The sequence below is a fragment of the Chenopodium quinoa genome, unplaced genomic scaffold (assembly GCF_001683475.1).
Source record: "Chenopodium quinoa cultivar QQ74 unplaced genomic scaffold, ASM168347v1, whole genome shotgun sequence".
Taxonomy (NCBI): domain Eukaryota; kingdom Viridiplantae; phylum Streptophyta; class Magnoliopsida; order Caryophyllales; family Amaranthaceae; genus Chenopodium; species Chenopodium quinoa.
In genome coordinates, this window is record NW_018744239.1 from 10,683,905 (window position 1) to 10,711,494 (window position 27,590).

At 32.8% G+C, this 27,590-nt stretch overlaps 1 protein-coding gene across 2 annotated transcripts; it reads left to right on the forward strand.

Annotated features, from left to right (window-relative positions):
- The first annotated feature begins 5,667 nt into the window (after positions 1-5,667).
- LOC110694487 (protein VAC14 homolog) lies at positions 5,668-27,590 on the forward strand. Of its 2 annotated transcripts, XM_021871662.1 has the most exons (21): positions 5,668-6,298; positions 6,395-6,508; positions 6,630-6,695; positions 7,045-7,104; positions 11,681-11,770; positions 11,847-11,966; positions 12,050-12,078; positions 12,193-12,335; positions 13,561-13,655; positions 13,829-13,915; positions 14,058-14,165; positions 15,872-15,963; positions 16,602-16,683; positions 17,690-17,755; positions 20,079-20,194; positions 20,312-20,432; positions 21,815-21,976; positions 22,054-22,182; positions 23,154-23,222; positions 24,081-24,374; positions 26,799-27,590. In XM_021871662.1, the coding sequence occupies exons 1-21, from the start codon at positions 6,209-6,211 to the stop codon at positions 26,898-26,900; spliced, it is 2,235 nt and encodes a 744-aa protein (XP_021727354.1). In that variant the 5' UTR covers positions 5,668-6,208; the 3' UTR covers positions 26,901-27,590. The 2 variants fall into 2 exon arrangements, with proteins under 2 accessions (XP_021727354.1, XP_021727355.1); XM_021871663.1 differs by lacking the exon at positions 7,045-7,104 and having other exon boundaries at positions 5,671-6,298.

Genomic DNA, 27,590 nt, shown 5'->3' on the forward strand with positions numbered 1-27,590 from the left:
TGTTTCTAACACCGAAAGATAGGATTTGTGGCGCATTATGCGTTTAAGGTGTTATTTAACACCGAGGTAGTTTAAAAAGGGTTCAACATTAAATTTATGTGGTCACTAATTATTCAAGAATTTAAATTGATATGTTTAAATGCTTGAAAAAATTATAGTGTTTGATTTGTGTTGTGTTTGAGAGTCATCACCAAGTCTAATAATTTGTAATGAACGTAAAGTGAAAGAGGTTACCCACCAAAACTCTTGGAACCTATATACCTTGAGTATGAACATATGGAGGGAGTTATGCGACTTTATATTTGACCATAACTTCTACTGGAGTACAGGATGCTGTATTTTCATTTTTATTATGCGCGGGAATTCCGCAACTTACGAGTGGTTCTTTTATACTTTCACGGTTAGCTCCCGTGTTAGTACCCCTTTATTGGGGCAGGTTAGGGGGAAACCCGTTCGATGCGTAATCAAGCTAAATAATTGGACTAGTTATTGTCTAATTAAGTGTTGAGTGTCTTGTGTGCTTGTAAATAGGTGCAACACGGTAAGTTGGGTGATGATAGGATGAAAACATGTTAGTGTGTTTTTATTACGCTTATGTACTCAGCTTTGTTGATTGTGTGTTTGTATGTTTGTTTGGCCTTATCTTTACTTTGGCCCTACGACGACCCACTTCTAATGGCTATTAGTGGGGACAGGTAGAGAGAAGCTTTTCAGGTGATGAATTGAAGTATATTCATGAAGGGCATGAGTGAAGAGCGAATCATGCTTAGTTCTCATAGGAATGTGATGTGTTTTATTTGCTTTAAATATTATTTAATTATATTGATCATGAGACTAATGCAAAGGTTTTCAGTATGGTTTGGTTTTAAGGGCCTACGATGGTTCCAAGTTGTAGGTAGACTTTGTTTGACTTTACTTTTGTTTGCTTTGACTTATTTTAGTTGACTTGTTTTAAATGGTTTTAAAGTTAGTCTACCGCTGTGTGAGTCTTTGATAATTACCTTAGCCATTTTCATGGTGGTGGTAATGTCTTAGATTTTCCTTCTTCGTATTTTAAAAGGGCAAAATTTGGTATTTTAAGGAGAGGAATTTCTAGGGTGTTACAAGATTCGCATAGGCTGATTAGTCAAAAATATGTCGTCCCATGTAAGTTTTCAATACACGAAGTCATCATTGAGTTGCGCCGGTCGCTCAAGACTCAGAATCTTAATAGCAGAAACAAGGGAAGGTAAAACTTTCATCAGATGGTAGACTAAAAGTCCAAAACAAGGGAAGGTAAAACTTTCATGAGTCGGAAAGAAATACATTTAGCAATGCATTTGTAAAGGACGTTGCATAACCCTATCGGTCGGAATTGAGAAGGCTGCTCGGGATGGTCCACCTTGGGAAGAAGAATGATAAAGGTACGATTCCATTCCCGAAGCATATGACCATGCAGAAAGAAATATTGCACCGCAGATATAACCGAGGGGTCGACAACAGACCAATGAGACTTAAAAAAAAGGCAGAAGTGAAGCCATCAGGCCCTGGAGTTTTAGATTCATTACTTTTGATTCATTAATTTTTTTAGTCTACCATTGATTTACCATTAAAGCTTTTGATATAAGGTATTCTTCGTATTCGATTGTAAAAAAATCACAAACATACACAAAAATATTACAATCGAATACGAAGAATACCTTATTCAAAAGATTTAATGGTAAATCAATGGTAGACTAAAAAAAATTAATGATACATGGTCATATTTATAATTATAATAATTACGTAGTTATTCGTATAGGAGAAAAATTATATTATTAATTGGATATTCATATTAATTATATTATATGGTGTAATGCTATAAGTGAAATTCTATTGTCAATAAAATGATAAAAATTTTCAAAAGAATTATAAATCATTTTATGTATACTTTTTTATTTTAAGCAAATCTATCCAATCTAATCTAATGTGGCATATAATCTAATCACAATAATATCTATTTGTCGCCTACATGGCTCAACACTTGGCAAAAAACTGGAATGCCAAGTGTCGCTGTCTCGTGGCCTGCCTGCGAGACCGGCTTTATTTATTAGTGACTAGTTGTAATACCCTGTATTTTTATACGTATTTAATTTAAATAAGTATTTTTTAAAGTATTTAAATAATTCGAAATGAATTATTTATGGTGTTTCATTAATTTAAAAAGAAATATTATAATTAGAAGTTTATTTTTAATAATCTTGAAAATATTTTATTTCATGATTTGGAAACTTTGGGGCATATTATTTTATAAAAGGAAATTTTAAAGTCAATGAGTTTTTAAAGAAAGTCAAAATACTAGTTTGACTAAGAAAGAAATCATAAGGGTAAAAAGGGAATTTAAGTCTATGAGGGTTTTCAAAAGAGAGTATAAATATCCATCACATGGGCAAATTAAATTTTGCCCAAGGTGGAGAATACCCAAAGGTAACTCTCTTTCTCTCTCTTCTTATTTTCTCTTCCCCTTAATTTTCCCCTTCCCCTTTATTTTATTTTTGTTTCAATCACCACCCACGCCGACCACCACCACACACCATCGGCCACCGCTGCAGCCACCAGCAGGCGCCGCCGGCAGCAACGACACCACCAGCAAGCGCGCGACAGTAGCCTTGCTGTGATGTTGGGCTGTGGGTGTTCAAATTTTTTTTTTTTTATTCTTTTTGATTTTTAATTAAATCTACCCTTAATCTAATTATTGTTTTTGGATTTTGTAATGATTTATGAAGTTTGATGATAAGTATTTTGTATATAAATTTTCAGATTTGGTTTTAAATTAAAAAACCCCTAATTATAAACCCTAGGTTTCTAATTTTATGTATATTGATGAAAAATTTTTATGGATGATTTAAATTATTAAAATAAGTGTTTTAAAACATAATTACAGTAATTTTAGATGATTTAATAAAGCTGGAATTTTTATATATAAGCCATAATTATGTTTTTGAAAGGATTTTTAATTACCCAATACTTAGGAATAAAAGTAAGGGTTTTAAATTAAATTTTAGATAGTTTTAGAGGGTTTATGAGTGATTTAATGAGTGTATATATTGCTGGAAATTTGTATGGAATAGGTATTAATGCCTCTTTGTAATTGTGGTTTGTAGGAGACTTCCAAGTGAGTGATTTAATTTAGTCGTGGCGATTTTGAGATCATATTCAAGGTACGTTCGCGTACTTGGTAATTATTTGGATATGTAGAAGCATGCTAGGCTTTGTTTAATTAATTCCAAGTAGTATCATGATAGGTGTTGGTTGGAATTTGTTGGTTGGATTGATGTTGGTAAATGATTTGTGATGTATGAATTGTTTATGATGAATTGGTGATTGGAATTAATTATGTTGGCATGTTGATTATGAACCACACTTTTAGTATTGGCATGATAGAGAGCATGTTTAATTAAACTAAATGTTTAATTTGGTTTGGATTATGAAAAGGAAATTTTATTATTGGTTCATATAATTTTTATTGATGCTATAAGCAATAGGAAAGAGCTATTTAAGTGTCTTAGTACACAGGAATAAATTATATTGTGGTGCCTATCTGCACTTAAGGTGTTTCTAACACCGAGGGATAGGATTTGCGGCGCATTATACGTTTAAGGTGTTATTTAACACCGAGGTAGATTAAAAAGGGTTCAACAATTAAATTCATGTGGTCACTAATTATTCAAGAATTAAAATGGTATGTTGATTGTCTGAATGAATTGTAATGTTTGATTGTGTTATGGTTTGAGAGTCATCACCAAGTATAATAATATGTAAACAACGTAAAGTGAAAGAGATTATGCACCAAAACTCTTGGAACGTATATACCTTGAGTATGAACATATTTGGGGAGTTATGGGGTTTTATATTTAACCATAGCTTCTACTGGGAGTACATGACGGCGTATTTTTCTTTTTATTTATTTTATGCGCAGGACGTCCATTCACTTCATGTGACATTTGCCTACCGGTTAGCTCCTGGTGTAGTTTACCTCAATTTATTTGGGGCGGGGATTTTGTGGGAAACCCGTTCGATGCGTAATCAAATTAAATAAGTAATTCATTTATTTACTGGTTGGTCGTTTGGTATGTTGTATGCTTGTAAACAGGTGCAACAAGGTAAGTTGTGTGTTGATAGGATGAAAGCATGTTAGTGTGTTTTTATTACGCTTATGTACTCATCATATATTGCTGATTGTGTGTTGTATGTTTGTTTGGCCTTATCTTTACCTTAGCCCTACGACGACCCATTTCTAATGGCGAGTAGTGGGGACAAGTAGAGATAAACATTTTCAGGTGATGAAGCATATTCATGAAGGGCATGAGTGATGAGAGATGAGCGAATCATGCTTAGTTTCCATAGGAATTTGATGTGTTTTGTTTGCTTTGAATATTATTTTATTTTATTATGCTTGTGAACTAACGTAAAGATTTTCAGTATTGTTTGGTTTTAAGGGCCTACAATGGTTCCAAGTTGTAGGTTGACTTTGTTTGACTTTACTTTCGTTTATTTTGACTTTTGAGTTGACTTGTTTTGAATGGTTTTAAAGATAGTCTTCCACTGTGTGTGTCTTTGATATTTGTCTTAGTCGTTTTCACAGTGGTGGTAATGTCTTAGATTTTCCTATTTCGTATTTTAAAAGGGCAAAATAGGTATTTTAAAGGAAATGAATTTCTAGGGTGTTACACTAGTTTTGTGCCTGGGCGATGCCTAGATTTTTGATAAAATCTTAGAATAAACTTTTTGGCTTGAATGTTAAATTCGGTTATATAATCCCTTTTGGCTTTAATGTTAAATTCGATTACACTTGACGAAAAACAGGAATGCCAAGTGTCGCTATCTCGTGGCTTGGCTGTGAGACCGACTTTGGTGCTTGGGCGATGCCCATTTGGTAGATGAGATTTAGTCTAAAATTTTGGCGTGAATGTTAAATACGATCATATAATCCCTTTTGATAATTTATATAATATTGTATTTTTTGTGGTATTGTTTGTAAATAGATATCTATGTTATTATTGACTTGAAATTATTTTTATTGAACTTAAATTATTTTTACTAAACTGAAAGCATTTTTAGCAAACTAAAATTATTTTACTTATTCGGACTTATTTTTACATATTCTCTATTTTTTTGAATAAATATATTATATTTATGTTGTTATTAATTTAAAATTATTTTTATTGAACTTAAATTACTTTTACAGAAATGAAAGTATATTTACCAATATTCACTATTATTTTTTAAAATAAATTAATATATTATATATGAATCTTATTTTAAAGAACTTTTTAAAGCGAATAGTGTGATGGAAATAGAACCGAGTTATAAGATATTTATTAAAAGTTATGATTAATTTTGTATATATGAAATATTAAAAGTTTATCGACAATAAAACTTTATCCGACAATTTTATCTTAAAAAATCTATCCAAAATTTGTTTACTTAGCATCATATGTGTCACAATAATACCTAATTTTCGCCTACGTGGCGCGACACTTGGCGAATATTTGGAATACCAAATGTCGTTGTCTCGTGGCCTAGTTGCGAGACCGGCTTTATATATTAGTGATATGATATGATATATATTAGATTTGTTTTAAGAAAATACAAACAAACCATACATTGCACGGATTTCATCTAGTATTTGAATATTTTTGAGTAAAAACTAGTATTTTGATTAATACCTTGCATTTTACTTAATATAAACTCCATACAAAAATAACATATTGATTTAAACATAGTCGAGTGGAAAAGACAGCATATTCCAATCAATCACCTCCTTAAGGACATACAAAAGCTAAAAAGAAAAGAAAAGAAAAGAAAAGAAAAGAAAGATACACACGGGTGACATTAATATCCAAACCAAAACATCCTTTGTGTTCAAAGATCGTAGTGCGAAGAAACTGCCTAAATAAAAATTAAAAATAAAAGGCCGTTCAAATTTCCCTAGATCTGTGGTTGAATATTTGGTAAACCCAGAATAATACGATTAGTCAGTTTTTTTTTTTTTCCATTTTCAAAATTACTTAACATAAATGAATTCTTCGATCTCAACGACAAAAACCCTAATTTCTCAACTCATTAACATCAATCATGCTGTTGCTTGAACTTCAGAGTATCATCCATTGACAACAGAACAATCGATTATCATAATTTGGGTTTTATTGTTTGATTGATTGATTGCTCTGTGAGATAGGATCCTGTAATGGCGGATGCATTGTCCATAATTCCGGCTGCTGTGCTTCGTAATCTTGCCGATAAGTTGTATGAGAAGCGGAAGAATGCTGCTCTTGAGGTTATTTGAATTTGTTAATTTTTGGTGAATTTCAATTGATTTTGTAAATTGGTTTTTGCTGGGGAGTAATTTTGGTTTTGGATTGGTTTTCTTAAGGTTGAAGGGATTGTGAAGCAATTGGCTGCGGCTGGAGATCATGAGAAAATAACTGCTGTGATCAATTTGTTGACTGACGAATTCACATTTTCGCCGCAGGCTAATCATCGAAAGGTATGAGCTTTTTGTTTTGATAATTGATTACAATGTGCTGGGTATTGTGAACAGGTTGTGAAATTGTAGCATTAGTTGAGTTGAATTGAATTGAATTTTGGTTGCTTGTTCATTTTGGCAGGGTGGATTAATTGGATTAGCTGCGGCAACTGTTGGTTTGACCTCCGAGGCCGCTCAGCATCTCGAGGTTAGGATTAATTTTTGCTTCCATTACACATTAATGTTTATTTTCTGTGATTAGGGATTCATGTGTATCTGGTTGTAGTAAAAAAACAGTTTGTGGTGGTTTGTTAGAGTAATTTTTTAGTAGCATGCTGTCCTACTTATGCCTTGAAGATTGCACTATTACTTTTCTTGAAAATTAACATATAATCCCCTAATAAGTAAAAATACCAGTGGACAATCTCGCCTCTATGGTGTTAATGTCAGATACAAGTGATAAGCTTTGATGTTATTATTTCTTGAAAAATTGTCAGATAGAGCATATTCCAGGATAATCTGTATAATTCTATTGCTATGCTCATTGGTACAACTAGGGTTCATATGGGAGTTACTTGTACGACGGCCAAGATAATCTTGCTTCCATAACTATGAGGGTTTGTGGCTATCTCTCATTCTATCTTATATCTCTTTCTGATTAGCAAAAATGTGAAGTTATCCATCTTATGCATAGCCTTTGTCTTTATGCAAGTTAAGCTATGTTAATTGTTGATGTTGAGTGCAAAAACTTCTTCTTTGAGACTTTTTCTAATATTTCCTTATCGAATCTTTTTTTTGTTTAATTATTATTATAGTCCATGTTTTTTTGTTGATTCTTTGTCTTATTATTGAAGCATAATTTGGATTGAATTATAGCTACTTTGTCGTGGTGAAAATCTATTGTAAGAAATCTTAAATTAATCATCTTTATGACAAAGATTTTGTAATGCAAGTAATCATTCTAGAGGCCTTCGCAAGCATCAATAGTTTTTGATCCATTGGAATTTTCTTAAACTTTTTACTAAAGAATTGTTCCCATTCTACCGTCATCTTCGTTTTGTTCTTGGTTGTAGTTATATGGTAATTTAGTTAATATGAAGTTAATCTATACTGGTGACCTCTTGTAGTTCATCATAGAAATTTATAGTTCTTTAAAGAGATTTTGGCACTGCATTTCTTCCCCTATTGACATGCATCTTTTGGTGGAAAAAAAGATGTAGTTTTCTCTTTATTTTATTGTAGAATGGAGGAATTTTAATATCATGTTTTGGGAGGAAAGTGCTTAGGCATGCCCTTGTGCTTTTTTTTAACACACGTAAGGATGCATTGAAGGATTGAATGACATTAATGGACCCCTTGACCATTGATTTGAAGTCTTGTGCTTTTGAAACTAGCATGTTTAGGTGTTGGCCTTTGTTTGGAGTTGGCTTAAGAGGCTATATGGAAAACATTCTTACAAAATATGTTGGTCTTAGTTTAGGAAATCTTTTTTCAATACCAAAAAGCGTGTATCAAGATTTATTTTTCTACTTGATAACTTCTTGTGAACTTAGAGGGAAGTTATGCGGCTCTTTAATTTTGGAATATTGGTGAATTTTTCTATGTGTATATTATTATGAGTAATTATGGTATTGAGTTCAAAGGCCAAGATTCATCTGTATGTGAGAGGTATTGTTTGGATGATATTTTTGGAAAGTCTAACATAAATGATTATGGGATGAGGCAATTGAGGCTTTCGACTATATCTAATTGAGAATGTACAAGGGATCCATGTTAACTTGTAGATACTTTTTTTCTCCTCCCTTCCTCCCCCTCCACAACCATGGTTCGAAAATGCGATTTCGGTCGCGATCACATAAACGATCACGGTGTTTCAATAACGGAATTGATGCGTTGATTGCGGACCACATCACGGTTGTTGCACACAATTTATTAAAGTTTTGTTATATTTTTTTATCAAAATTTTTGTAAAAAATGTTATATTCTTACTTCTTACTTGTAAGTACTACAACCCCTTTTTTTTTTTTTTATTACTAATGGAGTAAGTAATAAAGCTTTAGTCCTTAAATGATTTGGGGTTGGCTAACATGAATCGTCATAAGGAACCATATGATATAAAGAAAGAGAGATAACAAGATAATCACTTAAGGTGGCAAAGTAAGCAAACGAAAGAGCATCCAAGAAAAATTAAGGGAGTTTAAAAAGAGAACCAAGAATAAATATCAAGAATGTTTTAAAGGAGTGATTAAAACGTTAGAATAAAAAAAACATAAAGGTTTGAGTAAACTTTAGCAAAGAAAAATAATGCAGTCCATACAACATTATTGAGATTAAATAATAAAATTAAATACGAAAATAAGTTTAGAAAGTATATATATAATCACGACATGTCGTTAACGTGAATTTTCTACCTCCACACAACCCTATCCAACACTATATTTTCCTCAATCCCTAAAGCACTCATGTCACTCTCAATCACCCTCTTCAAAGTTTTCTTAGGTTTTCCTCTACCTCTCACGATCCTAACACTTTGCAATTTTTCAAGCCTCCTTTTCGGACCGTTGCTTGATCTCCTTACATGGACAAACCATGTTAAGTGATTCTCCCTCATCTTGTACTCAATCAATGTAAACCCTACTTTCTTCATTATTATCTCATTCCTCAACCGATCCTTTCTCTTATGGCCACACATCTATCACAACATACGCATCTCCGCCAAATTCATCTTATGCACGTGGCAATGCTTTACGACCCAACATTCTGTACCATATAACAAAGCAGGCCTTAACTTATTGTCGTTCGGTAGAATTTTCCCTTTAATTTATGGGGTATTCCGGGATCACATAAAAAACCCGTCGACCATTTCGACCAACTCGCTTTGATCCTACGAGCTACATCTCCATCTAATTCTCCATTCTTTGGAATAATAGATCCTTGATATTGAAAGACCTCAAAACCTTGGACGCCCTGCCTCACTATTTCTCACACCGCTAAACTTACATTCCAAATACTCTTTCTTACTTTTGCTCACTTTCAGGACACGGGACTCCAAAGTCCGTCTCCACAGTTCTAACTTACTTTTCATGCCTTCTTTCGTCTCATCAATAAACACAATATCGTTAGCAAACATCAGGCACCATGGTATATCATCTTGGATCAAGTAAGTGAAAAGGGGGGTTAATAAAAGTAAATTGAAAAGGTGGAAATAAGGGGTGGGGACTATTGGTCACGTGGGAAATGAAAAAAAAAAAAAAACAGAAGAGGGATATAGAAAAGGTTGTGGGTTAGCTAGTCAGGTTGAAATTCCAAAGTAAAAATTAAAGTGGTAACTTCCACCTGTCATAAAGTCATACCCAACTACCCCATTATTTAAAAAAAAAAACCTCTATTCAAACAAAAATGTGGTCAAGTTTTGGTGAAGGTTGTTCCCTTACCCCTTCTTTTTGTTTAATTGGTTCTTCCATCTTTGTCTTCCTTGATACAGAATAAACTACTTCATCTTGCTTTTACCTCATTCTTCACCACTCCAGCCCATGGTTCGAAAATGCGGTTTGTTTCGATCGCGATTGCGATAACGGTAGCGTATCGTGGAATGGAATTGATGCGATTATCGCGGATGTGGTCACTGAATTTTAGTTTTATAATTTTATGTGTTTATTAATATTATTACTCATAAATTTTAAAAATTAAATTTATTTTTATCATTTTCTTCTAATATAAATTTTATTTTTTATTGTTATTATTCTAGTGTTATTTTAATTATTATTAATTATTGGTACAATTCCTCTAAAAATAAATTGTTACTACGGTATATATTGGGTAACAACCGTAAGAGTAAATACAATTTTGGTTAAGTTAGTAGTCAAAAGGTCAAAAGCAAAACAAGTGGTATTGAAAATGACACCCGTCCTTTACCCATTTTCCTAACCCCCCACCTTTTTGACAACTGACAGGTAACAACCCCACTCAAAGTACCCATTTACTTTTCTTGCCTCTCTCTCTCCTCCCCCTCTTTCCTTTTCACTCTGGTTTTCAATGGAGTCGAAGAAAACTTCGCGAATTCCAGCAATTTTTTTGGCGATTCATAAATAAATCGTCGTACCGGCCAATTCGGTCCGAAAATGCGGTGTATTTTAATAACCCGCATCAAACCGCTAAATCTCGGTTCGGTAAAATTGAAAACCGCTACTACTCGCCCGATACGTGATGATGCGGCCGCATTTTTGAACCCTGCTCTAGCCTCATATTGATTGTATAAAGAGCTTAGCCATAACTTAATGTTGTATATAGAAAAGAATGTGAGAGAAGTTTTATTATCAATGGTAGAAAAGATGGAAGAGAACATTAAGAAACACAATACTAAGTATGGTATAAGTGATAGAATCATCTCAAGGTCATGGACTCATGGTTGATCAATGATGGAGTGTACTTTCCAAATGTGGGTTTATGCTGTGACTGCTTTTAAATATGATATAACACCTGTTTAATGCGTGAAACGAGTATGAATTCACAATGCACTATGTAGGAGTATTTTTAATTCTTTGTAATCTATGGAAGAGTTACCCTTTAGTAGTTTAGTTTCTTGAAGATCTGAAATGACTTGTTTCATGGCATTGTAATTTTTATGTGATTCTTTTGTGTGATGATGATGATAATGGTGAAGACAACGATGATAACCATCAATTATGCATTACGGACTCAAAGGCAATAGTATTGTTTGTTTTAATTTAAAGATGTGAATGAGCATGGAGACCTTTGATGGCACTCACATTGATTTTCCTTCCGCACTTCTTGATTGCTTTTGTCGAGTATATTAATTGAATTAAAGGAGTTTAAGGTGCTAATGTGTTGGGATAAGGCAGGAAATGGATTGTGGGATGGGACCTAGGGATAGGTAAGGAGATGAGAGATTGGTCAGTAGTGGTGCTGTGGTTGTGATGAAGCTATACTCATATGAGTCATATTAGCAATCTTTGGGACTGTTTATATATTTAGTACTTTTGTTTATTACATGAATTACTTTTAGAGTAGTTTATCATACAATAATGTTGACATTATATTAGCAAACTGATTTAGCTTGATGGTGAGATGGTCTTTTATTGCCTACTGTACTTTGTGACTGATTTACGTTGCAATTTTATAGCATTTATTTCCTTGATCTGTTTTTTAATCACTTGTCCTCCCAACTTTCAGCAAATTGTTCCGCCTGTGCTCAAATCCTTTTCTGATCAAGATAGCAGAGTTCGTTATTATGCATGTGAAGCTTTGTACAACATTGCAAAGGTGAGAGTGTACTACTTATTTGTATTCTATAATTTTACAGGATTTAGATCTCATGCATTTTTTGCTCTTTTTGCAGGTTGTAAGAGGGGATTTCATTGTGTTTTTTAATCAGATATTTGATGCTTTGTGCAAGCTATCTGCAGATTCCGATGCTAATGTGCAGAGTGCTGCTCATCTTTTAGATAGGCTTGTAAAGGTGACCTCATTTTGTTGTTTAATTTTAATACAATCTCTAGAAGTTTTATATCATAATTAACCTTAAGCTTCTATTTGGGATAGGATATTGTGACAGAAAGTGATCAATTCAGGTAATCCATTTGATTCCTTCTCTATTTGGGATAGGATGTTCTTGAAGTAGTTCTATTTTATATCTATTTATTTCATGGAGTATATTGTAATTGGTTTTCTTGTGTTTTACAAAGCATTGAAGAATTCATACCGTTGCTGAGGGAGCGCATGAATGTATTAAATCCCTATGTTCGTCAATTTCTGGTTGGATGGATCACTGTCTTGGACAGTGTTCCTGATATTGATATGCTGGGTTTTCTTCCTGATTTCCTCGACGGTAATTGTTCATATATGATTCTAGTATTTTGACTAGTTCCCCTCATTTTCATATTGATGTTTGTAGTTGGAAGCCAAGCCAGTAAGAAACCAATACAGTCATCATGTGCTACTTTTTTTTTTTTTTTTTTTTTCCCATAGAAACTCTATTTATTTTTTTATTTTTTTTGAAAAGTAACTCTACCTGCTATAATCTCTTCTAATAAAGAATGGTAGTGGTCCTTTGAATGGGACTTATGGGCATACACTTGACAATAAAATTATTTTGTGTGGTAAGTTTTGAAATAAATTTGCCAAAAGAAGCAAAGATTCACAATAGTAGCATCTTTTTGAAACACTAAGGAAACCAGGAACTCCAATATGAACTGGTGGGAGCAGTAGTTTATTTGTTTAGTGTGACAGAATAAAACAATTTTCCAAAATGTAGATCTACTGGAGTAGTTGGAAACTACATTTCCAAGATGTTATTAGATGTCTATCTATATTATGATTGCAGAGTCATTTTTATAACATTTCACCAAAATCCTCCAAAACCCCAATATACTCAAATCCTATGCACTTCACTTTCTTTTCTTTTTTATTTTTTTTAAAAATAAAATAAAAATAAAATAAAACTACCAATAAATACCTATCCACTAATTTTCCTACATTTTTTTCAAGGGGCTCTAATAACTACCAACGTTTTACTTTGTGTTGCTTTGTTTTGCAAATAACATATCCTCGAGCACAGGTACGCTCTAGTTATATGTAATTTTACAGATTTAGGGCATGCTAAGATTGAACATAATGCATTAAGGGGTAATAAAAGTTGAACAATAGAAAATGTAAGTTAGGTTGTTTTGAAGGAGATGATGTAATGGATATGTGATGAGAAATGAGGGTGGGGTCATATAGAGGGTAATAGTTATCTTCGGGGTGGTGTTATTTCCTGTCATCCTTCGCTCTTGCTTCTTCTTCATAGTAACCTTCTTCTTCATAGTAACACTACCTTATTCCCTTCATCACAACCTCATCCCATTAATTACTACTTGTACACCTTCATTTTTCGTTAGTTTGACTTTTACTACCTTTACTGCATTTGCCCGATACAAGCATGCCCTTAGGAGAAATTTGTATGGAGAAACTGCCAAATATGCAGTTGTGTTTTAATTTTAGTATTTTGTATTTTGATTTCCTCATTAGGCCTTCTCAATCATATAGCTTGAGCATTTTGTTCTTGGTTTCAGGTTTATTTAATATGCTAAGTGATTCTAGCCATGAAATACGACAACAGGCTGACTCAGCACTATCAGAATTTCTCCAAGAGATCAAAAACTCTCCAGTAAATTTTCTACTTCTGATTATAATTTATGCTTATTTGATTTGCTCTTTTATTTCCGGAACTATATTGAACTACTGTAGCAAGAATGACACCTTTTTATTGTGAACCTTTTTTTTTTTTGGGACTCCCTTTCAGCTTTTTATATCTCTGATTATGGTGTTACTGTTTTAAAGTCTGTAGACTATGGTCGCATGGCTCAAATTTTGGTGGAAAGGGCAAAGTCTGGTGATGCATTTACTCGTCAGACTGCCATTACTTGGGTATGCTTTTTAAAGAGTTAAACTAATGTTCCTTACCTTAATTTGTATATAATTCCAATTTTAATATGTAATTCTGCATTTAGCATTATTTCATGTTCGTTTTTGTTTGTTAACCAATCCAATGTGGAATTTAACTTTGCAGATTAATGAATTTGTAAAATTAGGGGGGGATCAGCTTTTACCATATTATGCTGCTATTCTGGAGGCCATATTGCCTTGTATTTCAGACAAAGAAGAGAAGATTAGAGTTGTAAGTTGCTTTTTCCGTTGATTTTTTTCTTAATATCTTCATCCTATGTTTCCAAAAAATTGCTACACCTTGAATAACATGCTTACCATTGTACAACTTTTACCATATCTATCCTTGTATATGATCTCTTCATCTCTAACACCCTTTCGGTTTTGTTTATTTATTTATTTATTTTTTTAAATCTCCGTTAGTGATGGATAATTGCTTACATATCGCCCCATTCCTTTGCTAATGGGTTGCTTGAACATTGAGACTCTTGAATGTTATACTTCTATTAAAAATTGTATGCCCTAAAAATATTGATTAACTTCCTATTAACAAAGGGTAAATTTATTTTGTAAAAGTTATTTAAAGCTTGTGATCTTATTCGTTATTCATTAATTATTACTACATATGTAGCTGTTGAATTTTTATTTTTATTTATCATAAAATAAATTGTAAATCTGTTCTCATTATCAGATATTAAGGTAAAATCCCTAATAATTTTTTTTTTTATATTTATTTATTTATTTATTTTATTAATTTAAACTCATTTGTTAGTTTTGCTTATATGTTTATTGAATTTTTTAGTTCTAAATTTAAATTGTAATCTTTTTTTTTATTTTTTTTTATTTTTTTAATCATTAGTTTAGTTTTAATAGTATCCAATATGGCGTTCTATATGCTCTCGAAAAAAATTCTCCTTTAATAAAATTATATATTTCCTCTATCCCTATTTAGTTTAGTTGACAACATGATTGGCGCTTTGACTTTTACATAATTTTGACCATTATTTTTTGCTAATATTTAAAAAAAATTTTAGTTAGGCCTTATTTTTGAATTATCTTTACGAATTTCTATTTATTTTTATTGAATTGAATTTTTATTTTATTTTATTTTATTTTATTTTTCTGATTAAAACTTATTTTTATTAATTTTCTATTATATTTGTTTTTTAAAGTTACTAACTAAAATTTATTCTTACTGAATTGAAATTATTTTTACTAAATACTACTTCCTCCGTTCCCCTAATATTGCAACAAGGGGGGAAGGCACAAAATTTAAGATGAGAGAGAGAAATAAAGTTAGGGACCCGTGTGATGAGAAAAGAGATAGAGAGAAAGCATGAGCATATATGGTAATGTTGCAAGTGAAACTTCCTAAAATGGTAATTGTTGTAATATTAGGGTAACGGAGAAAGTATTATTTTAAGGTGAAGAGAATAGGGCCTTAGTAAGATGTTGGATTATCTTAAAGTATATCAATATATTAGTTTTTTATATTTATTACTAAATATATAATTATAGATATTATAGGTCAAAGTTAGTTTAAAATTTAAAAACTTGGTACTCTTTCCATCTTAATTTAATTGTATCATGAAGATTTGGTGAAAGATAATGGAAGATTGTTTTAGTTAGTAAAAGATAATGGAAGATTGTTTTAGTTAGTAAAAGATAGTGGAAGATTATTTTAATTGAACAAGGGGGAGTCCTTGACCCCTTACATATGGTAGGGTGGAGAGGTAATAAATTATTGGTGGGTCTATCCTATAACAAAAAGTATAACAAAAATAATTGGAACTGGTGAAAATGGAAAGTGTGATGATTAAATTGGTAAAATTAATTTAATAACATATCACTTGAACATTTGCTTTCAATAAGTTTAGTATGTGTTATTCTACTGAGACTAATGTCATTATATTGTTTTTTGACTAAATTTCTAATCAGGTTGCTCGAGAGACGAATGAAGAACTTCGCTCATTCAAGGCGGCTCCAGGTGAAGGATTTAATGTAGGAGCAATCCTTGCTGTTGCAAAGAGGTACTTTTCTTTCTTTCTTTCTTTCTTTTTTATTTTTATTTATTTATTTATTTATTTATTTTTTTGGTGATGAGAAATCTGCAGCTTATAAGAAGAATTTGAGTATTTGCAACTGCTTTTGCTTTGTAGACATGAAAAGCTTGCTCATAGGTTTCTTAATATTGCATATGTTTTTACAGAAGTTAATGCTTGTTTGGTGTCAACAAAAATTGGGGAAAGTACAGATTCATGAAAATTTGATAGATTAACTGTTTGGTTGACAATTAAAAGTTAACATGGAAGGAAGTGGGAATTCTTGGGAAGGGGGAAATAAATTACCTAGTCGTCCCTTGGTGATTAACATGGAAATGTCAACTTTCTAGGCTGTCAATTAAACAACTTAAGGAATTTCCTAATATTTAGGGTGTGTTATATTCACCTAAAAAAATCAAAGTTGGGAGTACAATCAATTGTAAACATTAGATGAAATATGAGTTGATTAGGTCCAATCAGATGAAGAGAACCCATCATTAGTAAGCGAATTATATTTATGAAATATTCCTATGGGATATAACCTCCCCATGTCAACCAAGAAGCACTGAGTTTTTCATGTTAATCATTTTTGAGAGGTCAGGGATAATGTTTCCCTTCTTTTGCAGACATTTATCCAGTGAATGGGAAGCTACTCGTATTGAAGCACTGCATTGGATTTCAGCCCTTTTGGATAAGCATCGTGATGAGGTACTTCCAGAATTTCTCTATCCGAAACTATTTACTGAAAAAAACTGTCCAAGCTTTTTTTCCCTTATATATATTTATATATATATATATGTAATAGGAGTTTTAAAAACTGTTTTTAATTACTTGATATAGAACGAGAGAGTATTTATTTTAATTGCGATCGTCTGTTGAGTTATACTCTTTGTATGGCCTTTTATTAAGTAAAACTTGAAATTTATTGATACTTCGTTTGGATTTATTAGCTCTTCTGTAATTCTGTTTGACTGATCACATTGTGCTTCCACAGATGTACCTCCATTTAGGAAATGGACCTGTGCTTTTATTTGAATATAATTGGGAATTTTTTAACAATAAAGCCTTTTGCACCTCTTTATGCCTACCGTTGGCTTTAAATGCCTTTCTACAACATTCCTGAAACTTCAAGCTTGTCCAGCTATTCTCTCTTATTTGTGTGTATTGGATTGCACTGATAGTTTGAGAAAATGTCTATTGCAATTTTTGGTAATGAAAACTTATGATGAATTAAGTACACAAGGATTGCTCTTTGTTCTCAGCTGTTTGTAATATATGATAAAATAACTCTGTACTTGTGATTTTTCTGCCTATCTCTCTCTCTCTCTCTCTCTCTCTCTCTCTCTCTCTCGCTCTAGATATATAATTTAGATATGCTCTTGCCCATATCTGATATCATGGCTGCTCACTTAGGCTTTGCTCTTTTCTCCTTGTGTCCTTTTTTTGAACTTATCTAAAGTTAGTGGTTTTTATCTGAAGTTACTCCTAATTGTAAGACGAAGTTGGGTGCCGTTGTCTAAATTTATTGGTTTTGAACTTATATTTACTGTTACTTCTCTATATTATTTTCCATATGGTGCAAAGAACAAAATTCTATCACGATATTTGTGCAGTGATCTGATAGTTGTCTCTCTGTTTGTCAATTCTTTTTTTCTTGTACTATATTGAAGAATTCCTTTCTTGTTGACCTATTATTAATTTAAACTCTGGACAGGTTTTATCCTTTTTAAGCGATATAGTTGATACACTTCTCAAAGCACTCTCTGATTCTTCGGACGAGGTAACTTTCTGTTCTACTTGGACTTTTGTTGATTTCTTTCTCCAAATCTCATACTACCTCTTTTTTTTTAGTTGACACGTATTCCTTTTTAGGAAGTTTTTTTTTAAGTAACCCCACTACAAACTTGATTAAATAAGCTAAGCACATGGTCTACCCACTTGCTTCAACATTCTCTCTCCTGTTAATTCTCTTATTTGTGGTACACCAGGAAAGCTTTCTGGAAAAATATTATGACTTATTGACATATTTCTTGGGTGTGGAAAGTTTATTCATCTAATAGTTCTACTTGGGAATATCAATTACACAACTCAAGCGCAAGTTTACATAAGCAGCTTAAGGTCCTAGGCTCAGTTTGGCTTGAGACGCATGACCTTTAAAATTGAAGCTTGGTTCAACTGACTCCTTTGTTCATATTTTAGTTGATGTCCCTGTTTTAGCCATTACTCCTTCCATCTGGATAGTTGCACCACCTTGCTTGTAAAGTCGTCCTAGAATACTTGCAACACATCTATGAAAGGAAATGGCCTAATATTTCTTTATTATTTCTCACTTACTGTAGAATGACAATTGGGAACTCTATTCCGGGACATATTTGTGAGAAATTTGAATTTTATTTGGGGATGGATGAGTACTAAGTATTCATTTCTGCCTAAACTTAACTATTCATAACACGAGTGTCAACATATCAATTTCACACAAACCTCGTAAAAAATTCTAAACTTAAGCTTCTCTCTTTAAAGCTGATTATCTCCAACTGAAGACACACATCACTACTTTTTATTTACCATGTTTTATGTTTCTTTAGTTTCCATCAAAATTTCTGTCCTCATCTTTCATTCAGACTTCCTGATTCTTACATCACATACCATATTATATATTTTTAGCTGACATGTTCACTAGTGAAATTGATGTTTAAATGGGAGTTGGGATAATTAGGGGGTGAATTCAAGGTTTAAATCCTTTACAGTGGTTGCAATGTGGTAATGTGGCAGAGATTTAATACCATGGGTTAGATTCTCTTGTGGCGTCTAATCCATGTCAGGCAGGGATTGGGTGGGTGATTTTGAGAATCCTTGGGCAATTAGGCTCGCACAAGGATAAAGAGTGTGAAAGGAAGGGGTGGAAGACGGCAGCTAATTTGTACAAGTAATCTGAAGACATCAAATTACTGACTTGTTCCTATTTTTATAGGAGTTAAGGTTTAATCTCAGTTGGACCCTTTCTCTATTCATAAAGTTTGTCTCTGTAGGTATGATAGACAGAAACAAGTGAATATATGAGGGTAATGTGCTTCAATGATACCTACAAAATCAGAAAGTAACTAACTTTAGGAATTTCGTGTGTGCGTGTGTGTGTGTGTGTGTGTGTGTGTGTGTTTTGGGGTGGTGGTGAAAGGAGGTGTATTAGGAAATTATGTAATATGATATGGAAAGGCTGAAAGGCGATTGATTACTATGGAGTTTTGATGAGGCTTAGTTGTTTGTTGGTAACAAGTGCCCATGTAATGCAAAAGTGAATTACATGTGTGCAAATATGTTTTGCTTGTACTGATTAAGAGACTATATGTGTAGATAGAAGTTTTCAAATCTAACATGGAGCTTTGGTTGGATGTAGACGGACTTTCTTAGATGTTTAAAATTTTCATTTGCTGGGCTGTATAATAAAAAGAATTATTGTTGGTGGAAAATATGCATGATGACACTTACTCTGGTTTGTGATTTGTCAGCTTAGTAGGTGATTGAAATGTGTATAGACCTAAGCTCATTTTGACTGAGGCAGTTACGATAGCGCATTATGATTATTGATATAAGTTGACCTAGATTCAGTTAGTACTCTTTAACACGTGTCTTAGAGCTGAATAACTTGTGTCTACTTCATCGGTTCGCTTAATATGTCTTTGAACTAATTTAATTTTGCACTTTCTGCAGCAAGTGATAAAGTTTGGCTGAGTAGAATAATGCAATGATGCTTTACTAGTATTTATCTACCAATTACCATTTGCAATTTTTTGTATTATGCTTGATGTTTAATATTCAGAGTTATGGTACTTGTATTAAGTTATTCACTTATTCGTACCTGTAATTCATTGTGAAGTAGCTGGCAGCTAATGCTTTTTTTTTTTTTTAATTTTTTTAATTTTTAATTTTTTTTTTTTTTTCATTAAGGGTTAATATGAAACAGTATATCTTCATAGGGTAAGGCTGCATACATTAGAGACAATGAAGTAACAATATTGTTAATAGGTTTATTTAGAGAGTTTTAAAGTTTTTTTTTTTAACATCTTTTTGGATGACGGAAGTCTTTGCATCTGCATGTTTCTTAGGTAGTGCTCTTGGTGCTTGAGGTGCATGCATGCATAGCCAAAGACACAGAGCACTTTCGCAATCTTCTGGTTCATTTGCTTCAGAACTTTCAGAACGACAATTCTCTATTAGAAAAGTAAATTTTCTACTCCGTGTTTGCTAATTTTTTTTGTGCCCAAATTAAATTTGCCAATTATGCTACATCCCTTCTGTCTAACTTCGAATGACTTGTATGATTTTCTTTTATACTCAGACGGGGTGCATTGATAATTCGACGGCTCTGTGTACTCCTTGGTGCTCAGACAGTATATCGCGAGCTTTCCATTATTCTTCAGAAGGAACCTGATCTTGATTTTGCTTCTATCATGGTTCAGGTGTGTAATAAATTGAATGCATCTATTTTGGTCTTGTTGGTCACCATCCAGCTGTATTGCATTGCTTCATTTTTGTAAAATCCTTTTTTTTCCCCTGTTGTATTTGGAATATTCCATGCTTTACATGTATACGTATCTTTATGTCAATGAGTTAGATTGCGAAACTGTTAACCTACATGGTATTCTGTTCATTATATGCATAACAAATGCATGACATTCAACTATGCCATTTAACGTTAGCTGCATGCCATGGAATTTCCATACTACTGTCCTCTTAGACTAAAACTGATCCTGATTAATTTTACATCATTAAAGCTTGAGTCTAATCAATTTCGTTGATGGACCAGGCTCCCGTAGTAATTAAATATAATTTTTCATTACAAAGTAAATAGTTGTCAATCCCTGTTTTGATTTTCCTTGGCTGGAAAATGCTACTTACTGTGTTTACTAACTGTTAAATTAACAATGAATTATTATTCTTATCTTATACTCATTATGGATTTATTTCTTTTAATATTCAGTACTATGCTGAATTAAATCAGTCACATAAGTGTATCCACATGGACTCAATTGCATTATTATGTGAACTCTCTCATCAGCATAACATCACTTAATATCAATTTGGCTTGAAGAATATTTGGTAGAAATCATTTAGCTAATCAACATGGGCCTTGCCCACTGGCCACCATATACTACTTGCCACCTCGACATTCTTTCAAAAACTGGTTTGCATGATTTCATGACAATCATGTTATGTGCACTTTTATTGAGTAAGGCAGAGAGAAGAATTAGAGGGGAAAGACTGTTCTGGTTCAGGGCTAGTCACTAATGCTATAAGCAAAAGTAGGTTCTAGATAATATCTGATACTCCATTTGCCCCAAAATTAAAGCCCCATTTATCCCAAAATTCTTGTTCCTAAACAAAAGCCTCATTTCCCTTTTGGGTGGGGTCCATCACCTATTCCATTTTTCACTGTTGATCAACAAAATCTCTCTAACCCTCCTATGTTCTGTCTCTCTCTTCTCCTAAGAACAATAAACTATTCTCACTTCCTTTTTTAATTCGACTTTCATCAACGATAACCCACTGCTACCTACCTTAATATTATGTCTCTAAAGGAAATGAATCTTTTATTTATCGACTGATGGAGAATTTTCTGTGATTTTAATTCATTAAGTATCTATTTGTGAGTTATCTTTATTGACTTAGATCAGAGTCTTTGTATCTAAGTTCACTAGTCAAATGAAAAAGATAGAGCTGAATCAGCTGATTATATACTGTGTATAAATTGTACTACGGCCTAAGTCTTGATTGATCTTAATTTAATATTTGCTTGCTATAGTGTACATGTATGTTTTAATTGAGATTTGCTCACCTTCAGGCATTAAACTTAATTTTACTCACATCCGCTGAGTTATCGGAACTGCGGGAGCTACTGAAGCATTCTCTTGTCAACAGTGCTGGGAAAGACTTGTTTCATGCTTTATATGCTTCTTGGTGCCATTCTCCAATGGCAATCATTAGTTTGTGCTTATTAGCTCAGGTAATTGTTTGTCATGACAGTCCACGATTGTGAAATCATTGTTTCTTAGCTAAAAATTCATGCTATTTTTTTAATAGACATACCAGCATGCCAGCACTGTTATACAGTCTCTGGTTGAAGAGGATATCAACATTAAATTTTTGGTCCAGCTTGACAAATTGATTCGGTTACTTGAGACTCCAACATTTGCTTATCTGAGATTGCAGGTATATATCTTTATGCAGTCTGCCTTTGCAAATTGAGATTCACATTGTAGTTGAACTTGCATGGATGAGCTAGGTAGTTGGGGTTTATAAGATATTGGAGTGTTGGTTGTTATTTGCTTCATGGTCACTTTGCTTTACATGCAGACCCAGCCCCCAACCTCCTAGAAAAGAATTGTGTGTCCTCAGTACAAACATGTTAATAATATATACTACCTCCGTTTCAAATTATTTGCAACAATTTGACATAAAGTGTGAGTAGAAAAAGTCTAAGTCATTGCAATTAATTTGAAACAGAGGTAGTGTATAATATATAAAGTGATACGAAATATATATTGATATTCAAAAATAAAAAAATTACAAAACATTTTGGATCAAATAAAATTCTAATTTGAAAAAATCATCATCATTGTGGATGAGATCTGAAATTTGTGTCTACCCTCTTTTATATCGTAGTTTGTTACAACCTTTCACGAGGGGGTCTTCCAATTTGTTGTAGTTTTGAAAATATTGAAATCTGTAATAAATCTGATGAAATTTAGTGTAGATGTAGAAATGACATCTTCTGTGTGACCGCTCATTCTTAATCAACATAGCCCTAAACTCACAAGGGTTGAGATAAAACCCAATTTATGTGTAGAACTCATCCAATTATTTGGAAGAAAAACTTTCAAATAGAAAAAGATATAAGTTATATTGTAAACATGAATTAAACACTGGTTAAAAGCAAGAATAGAGGAGCTTACCATCGTCAACAATGAGGTTGGTGGTAGCCCTTAGATGAACATAGAAGATCAGCGTTTTGAATATGGAGAGGGAAGGGAAAACGAGGGGAGGGAGGTGGCTTGCAAGGAGATGCCAGCTCGAAGCTATTATGTCATCAACCAGTCTCCAAAAAATAAGGTTGTTTGCTTGTGTCATTATTAATAAGAATTGTGATGAATAACAATGCTTTGGTGTTTTGGTCGGTGCAGCTTCTGGAGCCTGGAAGGTATACATGGTTGTTGAAAGCCCTTTATGGCCTGCTTATGCTACTTCCCCAGGTAATTTTCTCATTGTTAAAGACAAAACAGCATATTCATACTTTGTCGTTTATAGATAGTATTATCTAATACTTTCTACTTCGTATATCATAATGAGGGATCTTACCATATGTATACAATATGAATTTTATTTATGTATTTTCCTATTATTAAAGAGGGTTGGTTTGTATTCAAAAGAAATCAACTTTTGTAAAACTTAATTTTATGTGAATTATTTTTTTGAAAAAATGTTTATGTTTTATGTTTTCTTTTTCTTTTTCTTTTTCTTTTTTGTCATTTAATATAAATTCCTCAAAAAGTAATATATGTATGTTCAATTTTATCGAATTAGAAAAAAAGGTGCACATGCATTCTTCTCCTCATTTTAGAATCTTTTCACTGGATCTTATTAGTTGGTGGTGAGATTTAAATATGTTACAATGGGTGAAATGTTTTTGAATGCTTCTTGTAGTTTCATTAGTATAAATATGTGCAACAACTCCAAGGATGGTTCTAAAAATATATCAATAGTATTAACATGTGCAACAGTGCTAAATAAAATCTTGGCTCATGATGGATGTGGTGTGAAACTCTTGTTTTGTCTAACAGCTTTTTGGAATTACAAGTTAATAGACCTGTTATGACCTCTACATAATCAAGTACACTTTACTTTATACTATGCTGTGTAGTCCAACCTGTTTATCACGGAAGACATATTACTAATGTAGTCTTTGACCAGTTCATTGACCTTTGGGTATATCCGTGTATAGAAACTTCATAAATGTGAGATTTCAAAAAATGGGGCTTAAATGCCTTATAGTTTTGTTTCAGGGATTCCTTGATGTCTTGAATTCGTATATAACAATCTTTTTTGTGCAGCAAAGTGCAGCCTTCAAGATATTGCGTACTCGATTGAAAACTGTTCCCCCATACTCCTTCAGCAGTGAGCAACATTGGAATTCATTTCCAGAAACCTCACACTCAAAGGTTGCAAATCACATGGATAGTGGACCAGACTGTAACCAAGATGGTATCGTACAAGATGTGGAGACTATGAGCAATGGAATTAACTTTGCTTCAAGACTGCAGCAGTTACAGAAAATGCAGCAGGAGCATCGCGCACAGGCTAAATCACAAGCCCGGGTTAAAAAGGCTTCAGCCAATTTGACAAAGGTAAAAAGGAGCTGCTCCTTAAGTTTAGCTTTATATTTTGTTCTTATAGTCCTTTTATGACTTTCGTCGTATAAATCAGAACATTTTGGACCAAGTTATACTTGACATCTATTTTGTTGTTTGGATGTGGGGCATTTACCTTTGGTGTATAGGATAAAGAGTTTGTGAGTGAGTAGTTAACATATACTTTCTCCGTTTTTTAATAATTGCACACTTTTTCACGGTATTTTAAGAAAAGTGGGGTTCACATGGTTTAATATACTTTAAAATGGGGTGAGAGGTTGTTAGAATTATAATCTAGTGGGCCATGTACTTTAAATAAAGGGAATAATACAACTTTTCCTGAAAATAATTTTTCAATTATAGTGTGTTGCAAGTATTGTGATATTTCCATTTTAGGGAAGTGTTGTAAGTATTAAAATGGAGGAAGGGTATATTATGTGCATATTTTTTGAACTAAATGTGCAAAAAAATTTGCTAAAGTTTAATTTAAATAAAGTTTAAACATAATGTGCACAACATTTTTTTTTATCCAAAAATTGGAAAAATTGTTGTGAGCTCAAAAATCAAATTTGCACAATTAGGCCTGGTTCACTTTACCTTATTTTTGTTAAACTGAAATTATTTTTACTAAATTGAAATTATTTTTGCTGAACTTCAAATATTTTTATTGAACTGAAATTATTATTGGTTAAAGTAAATTATTTTTTATTAAACTATAATTAATTTTTGCTAAACTGAAATTATTTTTAAAGTTACCTATTTTTACCGAACTTAAATTATTTTTAGAACATGTGAGTAAAAACTTAGAACACCTTATTTAAAATTTAGAACATAAAGAGTGTTCTCAGATAAGAATGTGTTCTAACATAAATGAGGTATTCTCACGAGAGCCTTCTTGGGTCCAATAATAGGAAAGGGAAACATTAAAAAATAGTGGGACATTAATAGCTATTTTACTTGGAGGTGTTCGTGTCAAACGCGGGTACGTGTCTAAGGCTATCACTTTTTTGAAATATTTTCCATGATTTCGGCTCAAAATGAAATGTTGGCCCACCACCCATGTTAGGTAGTGAATCTAACAAGGGTAGTTAAGGTAAAATGAAGAGTCCATATAACATAGATTCATAAAATGGTATATTGTCGTATAGAGGGAGTATGTTTTATCTTATTAGGCCTATCAAAAGTGATCTGATCCTCAAACCCTGACCCTAATTTGAGCTGTTTATTTGGGATTTGATCTTATTTAATCAAACTCAAATTAAACTGAACTTCTGGGTCAAATGAGTAAGGTTTAACTGATCTAGGTGCCTTGTTATATAAATTTGAAAGAGGACTAAGATATATGTATATATGTATATATATATATATATATATATTGTCTGTTGAGGAAGGGCATAGAAAAATTGATTGAGGTAAGGGTATGTGGTTGCAGAAATGATTGAACGTAGGGCTAAGTTTCATACCAAAATAATGACTCAATAGCTCTTTTTTTTTTCCTATATTTTTTTTAATAAAAAGAAGAAGAAGCTCCAAGCTTAAGTTTAATCATCTTTTTGTGACTATATTATGGATTAGTTGCAACTTAAATTTGGCCGAAATGGCCACGATTCTGTGCCAAATATCTTGGCCTATTATTAGTTTTAGAATGCGAGGGTGCTCGAAAGTGCAAAGGTCCTCGCAGCCAAGGAACAAGGTGGAGACTTGTGTATCATGTATGCAAGGCACACTTTTTGTAGAGATTTCTATAAGTAGTTTACTTATATATATCTGAAATGGTCAGTGGCGGATTCAGAAAAAATATTTAACGGGGTCAAAATACCTTTGATAAATTTTAATGGGGTCATTTGATTAAAAATATAAGCAATTTTTAAAGGAAAAAAAAAATTATTTGATAAGATTTTTTATTTTTTTTAATATTCAAGTGGGGTCAAGGGACCCCACTAAAAGCCCTTGCATCCGGCACTGGAAATGGTTAATGTATATAATACCTTTAAAAGGGACAGACTATTGGCATGCATGTTGCTCAAGTGCTCAATGCTGTGTGGCACAACAATCTCTTTATTGAGTGCAGTATGTGTTTGTTTTGTTCATTAGAAATACAAATTCTAGCTGCAGCATAAAGTTGGTGAGGCAAACATTTGCTTCATCAAGTTTTTGACTAAGTCGTGAGCTGTAGCCAGATAAAGTGTGTTATGTCTGGTATGCAATGTACCACTCTTGAACCTGTTATCTGTGTTTCGGACCTTTTAACCATTGAAGATCTATTTTCTTAGAATTTACTGGTATTCATTCTTGCTATCTTTCTATTTTATTTGAAAAGAATGCCACCGAGGAACTTATGCCTTCTAAAAATGTTTGTGGGCAACTCACATGTATTCTTACATTCACTATGATGTTGCTCTTAAATATTGATATATGTAGGAGACTCAGAGACCTGAAGAAAACAGGGAGCAATCATGTACGTCTGACACAAACCAGCCTACCAATCCATCAAGAATGGGTCCAGGGCAGTTGCAATTGTAATTAGGTAATCTCATTTATTTTGGCGTGGCTGCTCACTCCCTCTGCCCAGATCTCTTCATCGAAGCCATGGTGGGATCTGATATTATTTGTAAAATTGTATATTTCTAGCCTTTTGTTCTTTTGATAAGGGGAGATTTGGTTTTCGGTAGTTTACATCGAGAGATCATTAAAGAAAAAAAAAGAGATCTATTCTTGGTACTTTTTTTTTTTTTGTTGGGGGGTGGGGGGGTGGTTTTGGGGTGATGTGGGTTAAAGAATGGCGCTTTGCCCATGTGGTTCCTGTTGTTTTTATTATAAACTACGGGGGGATGAAGGGAGCATATTTTTCTACTTTGCAAAGGCCGTCGATTGTTGTTCATCTATTTCAAAATAAAATAAGCAGGCGTCTTATATGTGAATATACTTGGCCTCTGGCTAGATTGAATTTATAGCATTCGTGATTCGTGAACTTCTGTATTTAAGTTGTGTAACATCACCGATTAGCCAATTGTTTTCGTAATAATTTGTTCTGCCTTGTTTATAGTTGTACAATGACAATTACGCTAATGAGGCTATTGGGTGATCATTTTGTAATATCAGATAGCGTACTAAATGAGTTGAGGAAATTGGATACTTATTAGAAGTTCCATTTTTCTTTGTGTTTGGTGCTTCTTCTAGTTTACAATAAATTTTTGCGGCTTTTGTCCTCAA

What these genes read in the sequence shown, in the direction of transcription:
- LOC110694487 (XM_021871662.1), top strand. Translation starts at nt 6,209, where the DNA reads ATGGCGGATGCATTGTCCATAATTCCGGCTGCTGTGCTTCGTAATCTT. An exon ending in AAGAAGAGAAGATTAGAGTT is followed by an intron (nt 14,166 to 15,871) that starts GTAAGTTGCTTT and finishes ATTTCTAATCAG; the next exon opens with GTTGCTCGAGAGACGAATGA. An exon ending in TGGATAAGCATCGTGATGAG is followed by an intron (nt 16,684 to 17,689) that starts GTACTTCCAGAA and finishes AACTCTGGACAG; the next exon opens with GTTTTATCCTTTTTAAGCGA.